This window comes from Mustela nigripes, chromosome 3, assembly GCF_022355385.1.
Source record: "Mustela nigripes isolate SB6536 chromosome 3, MUSNIG.SB6536, whole genome shotgun sequence".
Lineage (NCBI taxonomy): Eukaryota > Metazoa > Chordata > Mammalia > Carnivora > Mustelidae > Mustela > Mustela nigripes.
In genome coordinates this window covers 11,598,120-11,605,807 of record NC_081559.1, presented here as the reverse complement: position 1 = coordinate 11,605,807, position 7,688 = coordinate 11,598,120, and the positions used below count along the sequence as shown (strand labels likewise).

Genomic DNA, 7,688 nt, shown 5'->3' with positions numbered 1-7,688 from the left:
GTTCGTTTTCCCCACTAGATGCTTTTCCACCTATCCCTTTTTTAGAAAAATTATTTTTTTAAGAAGAAATACAGGAGAGATCCCAGTAATGTTGTCATTATGTCATTATTGAAGACAATGAGCCATTGTATGTGTTTCTGTGCCATTCTTTGTTTTGCACCTAGTAATTCTATTACAATGTCATTGAAGAAAGACTAGAAATATTTACTGAATGCAAATGTGCTCATCTAAAGTAATCAGTGCATCAAGTTGGTGCATTTTAATTATGAAGAAAATAATTTGTTAAAATAATTCATCCATTCATATCCTATGTTTGGAGTTGGATTAATTTCAAGTATTAAAAACAATATAATAAATAAGAAAGGAAAAATACATTAAAAAGTTATTCTGAACTTCCTAGGTGTCTTTAGGAAGAGAGATTAAAGTTAGGTCAAAAAATGAAAAGATAGTTTAGAAAAGGAATTGTTACATTCGATTTAATTATTAGTTTAGTTTAGTTTTTTTTTTTTTTTCATTTTTGGTTACTTCTTAGTTAAGTAAAGAAAATTCTTTAATGATTCTTTTTCCTTTGGGAAGAAAAAAAAGATAAAACCTCTGTTAGCTTGAACAGTACTTACAGTCAGCTTTTAAATAAACCCTCCTTGGTTTTCTTTTTTTAAAAACCAGTAAAAGAATCAGTACAAAGTACATATCCAGAGTCATGTAGAAACTTGGAAGTAAAACTGAGATAATCTTCCATGCATATTCATTTTAATTCAGTTTATTTGGGAAGCAAACTGGAAGACCTTAGGTGAGTTAAATAACTTAATCTTTATGAAGCTTATTTTCCTCATCTTTAAACTTGTACTTTTTGGGGTTGCTGCAAAAATACAAAGAGATCATTCAGGGCAAGGACAGTTGATGGCTGATGCTAGCTTTCAGATGAGATGGCTCTTGTTGCAATATTAAATTATATCTAGAACACTAATAGCGAAGACTTTGGGAAGCCTTAAAATTATTTCCTTGATCATAATCTTTAGAGAGTTTAAATGCAAAATACTTTTATCTTTTTTGCTGACCTTATTGAGACAAAATGAGATGTTTTTAATGTATAAAATATTAAACAGTATATGTCAGCTGCAACTTCTTAGGAATTCCAAATCTTAGAACTTCATTGCTGAAAGGGATCTTAGAAATCATTTTCTCAATCTAGACTGCTTAAGTGATTGTGCAGGTTTACACAGCTGGGTAACAGAACTGGAATTAACAGTTGTGACCAGATCATTCTCCACACTTTCTCCCTTAGGTGCAGTTCATCTCTCTGTTGTTCTTTGGCTACAGTTTGGGGGCTTGACCTGATTTACAAAGGAATCCTTTTCCTCTACCAGCAAAGCAACTCACTGTTCCACATAGACAAAAGATACAAAATAAGACAAAGGGATACAAAATAAGATTAATGAGCTAGTAGGCAGCAAAGGGTAATATAAAAATGGAATACTATGCAAAGAATGAGACAGGTATTGTAGTACTAGCAAGAAATTTTTCCAAGGTAATTAAATGAGAAAAAGGTTGGAAACTGGGTATAGCATCCTGCCATTTGTGTAAAACAAAGGCATTCTGTAAGTAAACATTTGTATATGTATACGTTTACCTATGCTGGGATACACGAGAAACCAATGAGAGTGATCGCCTATGAGAAGTTAGTAGACAAGTTAGGTGGGCAGACTAGAATCTGCAGCTGTTATTATTTGACCTTTTTTGGGGGTCCCTCTATTCATTCTTTCAAGGTAACTTTAAAATACATGTGTAGACTATAAAAGTTTTTCATGAACATTAAGTGTTCGTCTTGGCACCTAATTACACTGAAATTCTATTTATTCTGTAATTAGTTTAAAATTTGTCACTCAAAGTATTTTTTAAAAGGGAAATAAAGTCAACAAGGCTTATTTTGTATCTTTCCATCCTCTTGAACAGCAGCTATGTGAACATTTGGAAAGAACCTTAGTAGGGAGGCTTTTCTCTCACCTATCTAAAGTTGCCAACAGACATCTAAGAAGTTGACAAAAAAAAAAAAGGAACCCGCAGAAAGCTGGAATGCAGGTCTGGATGGAGTTGGAACTATGCTGCTGTGACTCCTTCCTCCAGTGCTAAAATGCAGTGAGGAGGAACTAACGTAGATTGGCAGTCACCCACATATCCCTCAGACCACCTTAAAGTCTTACTTCAAGCATGTAGTCCATGACTATTTGGGTGTTTTAAATACACCTAAGTTGTATTCTTTTTTTTTTAATTCCATTAAATGGGATACTAAAATGACCATCCTTAAGTGACCGCACATCTCTCCCACTAAGAGCTGCTGGGTCTCTGCCTTTGAAAAGACCAACCTGAATTTACAGATAAGGTCTATTCATCTATATATATCTTATCCTCTAAAACATGTTTCTCTTAAAAGCCTTTAATGAAGTCTAACAGAATAGTTCTTTTAAGAATACTATCTTTTGTTTCATATTTTCACTTTTAAGCCTAAGTCTATTATACATTTCTATACTCAAATGCTTGGGACTGTTTTGTCTGTGTCTAGATCTTTCTTACCTTTGGTAGGTGCTTAGATATTAGATGAATGAAATGAAAAACAGACCACACCATATTCTAACTAAGTCTCTTAATGACAGCAAAAGGAATACAGATACCTGAAATGTTAGCACATAAAAGGAAAAACCTTATTTTTGAGCAATTTTTTTTTCTCCCAAGAAATTTAAAAGAAGAAATGGAAATAAAGTGAATTTTTGTGGGACAATTTAAAGGTGAGAAGAAATGTATTTTTACAAGGAAAGGTTCAAAGTTGCTCATATGAAAAAACATGGAGGGTTAATGAAAACACACAAACCTAAACTGGCAAAGTGGAAAGAAATAGCTTCCTTCCAAGTAACAATCTGAAGTTTTAACAAATCTGGTAACATAAAGCACATCCAAACAGACTTCTCGGATTAAATTTAATACAATTGTACATTCATGCTGTGGCGGTAACAACTTTCACATTATCTGTAGGACTTCTCAGTTGACTCTCTTGACACAAACACAAAGGCACAGTCCAAAAGGATACACTAACATTTACAATAGTTTTAAACAAATGTAGAGAAGACAAATTTGAAGTCTTAAACTATTTGAAGATGGATCAACTGGAATATATTTTCATTCAAGAAAAGACTTATACTTTCAACACTCTCACTTTGCCGCAGTGGCGGTTCCAGGTGTCCAGTGAGTTATTCTTCATATCCATTGAACAGACAAATGTAAGTAAGCAGTCACATGACAAGATAGCTAAAGAACACAGATTTTTAAATACCTCAGATTTTTTCAGTGAACTCTTCTGCAAAAAGAAGAGTTCTACTTCTTCCATTTTAGTTAATCCTATAAAAATAAGTGCCTTTCCTGCCCTCCCCCCATTAGTGCATTTGCTACCTTAGCTATTTAACATTAGATTCACGTGAATTTAACCAAGGATTATTAAACACTGAAAGAAGCCAACCAGGCATGGTACTTTAGGTTTAGGTAATAAAATGCTAGCATCAGGATTTGTCTCCTTGTTGGGAATTTTTGGTCTCAAAAGAAACAGGTATTTAAAGAAAATGAAGCAATATAAACTAACTTGTCCTTAAAAAATTTGAGAGATACTATTCTGTACTTTATAGAATTAAGGGTTGTTATTTTTAAGCATTTGGTGAGTAAGAATTCTTATAAGTCTGAATATTTGGAATGTATTATAGAGTCATTAAAATATAATTCTGGGAAGAAACCAAGAGATTAACATTTTAATTCTATATTTTATAAATTTAGGTCCTCTGGGTTATTAAGATATTAAGCTTCAGTGTCTTTTTTTTTTTTTTTTTCAGTCTGAAAGCAGCAATGTTACTTCCCTGCTTAATTATTTCATGACCTGCAAAAGCTAATTATTATTAATAAAGGGTTCACCTTTTATTGTAATCACACAGCTATCAATGTTGGTTGACATTCATTAGATCTTGGTTTCTCAAAATATATTTATCTAGGTCAAGAAAAACAAGCAGAAGGAAACCTCACCCAAATTATGTAGCAGTGTTAAGCAAATTCAGTTTTTGAGCCAAAATTAAATCATTTGTGTCTTCAAACTTTCCCTGTAACTTTTCTTATAGCAATATAATTTTGCATTTTGGCCAAAGAGAGCTGCTTTCTTTTGGCAGATAAAATCATGCTTCTGGAGAAACACTGACTTAGATCTATAGAATCTGTCTCCTTTTCAATAGAGCAGTAACAAATAAAGTGTTACACATTTATTTCACCTAAGCTGATCTCTTTCAAAAGTCCAGAATGATAAAAATCTGTAGGGTATTTTTACCCAATATACCTAATTACATTCAGTTTAAAACAATTTTTCAAAAGAACTGGTTTTTGGCCAAGAGTCAAAAACCAAAAAGTTGTCAAAAATTAAGCCATAGTCCTCAAGTGTAATGATTTTAAAAACCAACTATACACTACTGCATGTTCTTGGAAATTTGGAAACAAATATATTTTGACTCCTAAGAAAAAAACTTGGTGGCACATTAAAGAATGACTAGGAGTTTATAAAACATAAGAGGCAGGGGTACAGTTAATTCTACAATTATGGAAAACATCAGTGTGCCTTTGCTTTATTTGACGAGAAATGGAGTTTTGAGTGCCAAATAACTAATTACTGTTAGTGTCACCAAAATTAGTTCCAAACAGTACTCAGAAAATAAACTACTTCCAACAATAACAATTTTCATTACCTTTTCTAAGGACTATATCGTAATTTTCATTCTTTAGGATGATCCTCCTTGACCATCTTTTACTTTGCAAATGAACTAATTCTAACCCATTCTGAAGTAAAAACTGTTCACATTCACAAGCAAGGAATACTATTGCACATTACACTCATTTTAGGAATGTGTGCTTCCTCCCCCCACCCTCACCCCCAAAAACTGACAGTGCATCTATGAATTATATCTCATTATCTGAATTTATAGCCCTCAAAGTGCTTTTGCTCTTCCACTGAACACGTACATTAATATTCTTGCAGTCTCAAAATACTTCGTGAACCCTGAAGTGATTCTCTATGGAAGGAGCTTCCTTTGCAAAATGAATTTGGCTAGTCACCTGCATACCAAAATCTCCAAGAATCTGAACAAATTTCTTGTGCTCCTTTCCAATCCAAGATCTCATTGGATCACATACTTGGTAAGGTGTTACATGGGTATGAACAATAATCCCTGTTTGTGCAAATTCTTTCAAGACTTCTGGATAAGTAACCCAAGTATTGCTTCCTCCAGAATGACCGCCATCCAGCCAGTACATTGTTCTTATGCTTTTGATAAAAGCATCTATGTTCTTGTCTTTCTTGGCTTCTTTTAATTCAAAAAGCAATTGATTCAAAACAACACAACCTTTACTGAATCCAATCAAAGTAAAAGAAGCACCATTTAGTGATGGTGGGTAAAAACTCACGGTGGACTCATCAGATTTCTCACAGGTCCTCTCTTTTTCTCCCTGGCAACCATTAGTAGTGTGAGAAGAACTGGATCTGCAGTTAGATGCTCTGGAGTCCTTATTCAAATCTTTCACATTCTTCCTTGATAACAAACTGTTCTGACTTAAATTAAAAGCATTAACTAATAACATATAAAGGTGCTTAAAAGCTCCAAAGTCAGTATTGTGTTCTGGAGCACCAAACATATTACTTTTCACAAAATTGTCATAGCAGCTGAATTTGTGCAAATGCATTCGGGAACACTTTATCACCCAAATATAACTATTAGGGAACCGGTGGGCTAAAATGGTGGCAACATTTTCTAGACTCCAGTTTTCCCACTGATAATTCTCAGGATGACGGGTCATAATTTCATGGTAATTCTGAAAGGTAAGAAAGATGAAACAAGCATTAAATACACATTTATATAAAATTATTTCCACAGTATAGTTTCCTATTTTTATTGCAGAGGAGATTGGGATGTTATATGACTAATGGTTAATGTACTAGAAATGGAAACTATAAATCCATCATTACTTTCTGATAATAAGACTCTAAACAAATAATCTCTTAGTTTAAACCTAAAATCCTTATAACCTCTCAAAAGACAGGTTATAAGATACAGCCAAACAGTAGAAATTTAAAAATAAAACTTACTTTAAAAGGATTACATTTTAAAATAAATTTTATTTAGTATACATAAAATCTCCTATTCTTAACACATTAACTGAAAATAAAAATTGGGTTTTTTTTGTTTTTTTTTTTTTTTTTTTTGAGAAGGAGCGAGAGAGAATGTAAGAGCAGAGGGGGAGAGAAGCAGGCTCCCCAATGAGCAGGAAGCCTGACGTGGGGCTTGATCCCAGAACCCTGGTTTATTAAACAGAGTTTCGACCAATCCAGAACTTTAAAATGCCATGAAGAACATGGCTTTGAACTGTGCAAATCACTTACAAGTGAGTTTTTTCCTATAAGTAATCATACTGTAAATGTATTTTCTCTTATGATTTTCTTAATAACATTTTTTTAAGATTTTATTTTTAAACAATCTTTGCACCCGGGGTGGGGTTTGAATCCACAACCCTGAGATCAAGAGTCCCATGCTCCACCAAACTAAGCCAGCCAGGTGCCTGTATAATAATATTTTAAGAAAAATGTTACTTTAAGAATAAAGCATATGATGCACAGAACATACAAAAGATATGTTAATTGACTGTTTACATTATCAGAAAGGCTTCCAGTAAACAACAGGCCATCAGGTAGTTAAGATTTGGGGGAATCAAAGTTACATGTAGATTTTCATCTGTGTGGGAGTTAGTGTCCCCAAACCCTAAATTGTTCAAGGGTCAAAAGTGTGCAAAACTGCAATGAACATTCTAGAAAAATCTTTTTATACATCTATGATTACATCAATAAAAATAAATTATTGGATATGGGGCGCCTGGGTGGCTCAGTCAGTTAAGTTGGGTGCCAGTAATCATCTCAGGGTCATGAGATCAAGCCGTGCATGGGCTCTGTGGTGGGCGGGCAGCCTGCCTGAGATTCTCTCCCTCTGGCCCTTCCCCAGCTATCTCTCTGTAAATAAATGACATCTTTTAAAAATAAATAAATAAAAATAAATTCCTGGAAATGGAAAAACTGGGTCAAAGAATACTCATAATTTAAGATTAGTTCTACAGACTACAATGCTGTCTTCTAGAGAGGTTACGTATAATTCTTAGATCTTCATTCAATTTCTTATGCAAAGGATAGCTTATTCTAATTTGGACTTACTGAAGATTTGAATGACATTGTAATTTGTTTATATATTTATTAGCCATCTGGGTTTCTATTTGTGTCTGTTCATAACTTTGGACCTTTTTTATTTGGATCTTGTTTATTTAGGAGCATTCTATATATATTAATAACTTTTTGTATAGGTTCTAGGAAATGCATATAAATTTTTTTCCTTTCTATTTATATTCACAGCAGCTATTTTTAAAAGGGGGAAAATCTTTCAAATTTATTCTATGAGATTTACTGGATACCTACTGATTGGGTATGGATTAGAACAGACTACATCCCTGCCCCCGCAGAGCTTACATTCTAGTACAGAGATACAAAGTAAACATTCTAGCTTACATTCTAGTACAGAGATACAAAGTAAACATTCTAGCTTACATTCTAGTACAGAGATACAAAGTAAACA

At 33.4% G+C, this 7,688-nt stretch overlaps 1 protein-coding gene across 1 annotated transcript in view; it reads right to left on the bottom strand.

Moving 5' to 3' along the window:
* Positions 1–2,955: 2,955 nt before the first annotated feature.
* The window catches only part of C3H2orf69 (chromosome 3 C2orf69 homolog), a 16,081-nt gene continuing 11,348 nt past the window's right edge, over positions 2,956–7,688 (bottom strand). The window contains exon 2 of the mRNA XM_059393139.1: positions 2,956–5,886. Within this exon, the coding sequence (XP_059249122.1) occupies positions 5,059–5,886 (828 nt within the window). The 3' untranslated portion in view covers positions 2,956–5,058. The remainder of the gene's footprint in view (positions 5,887–7,688) is intronic.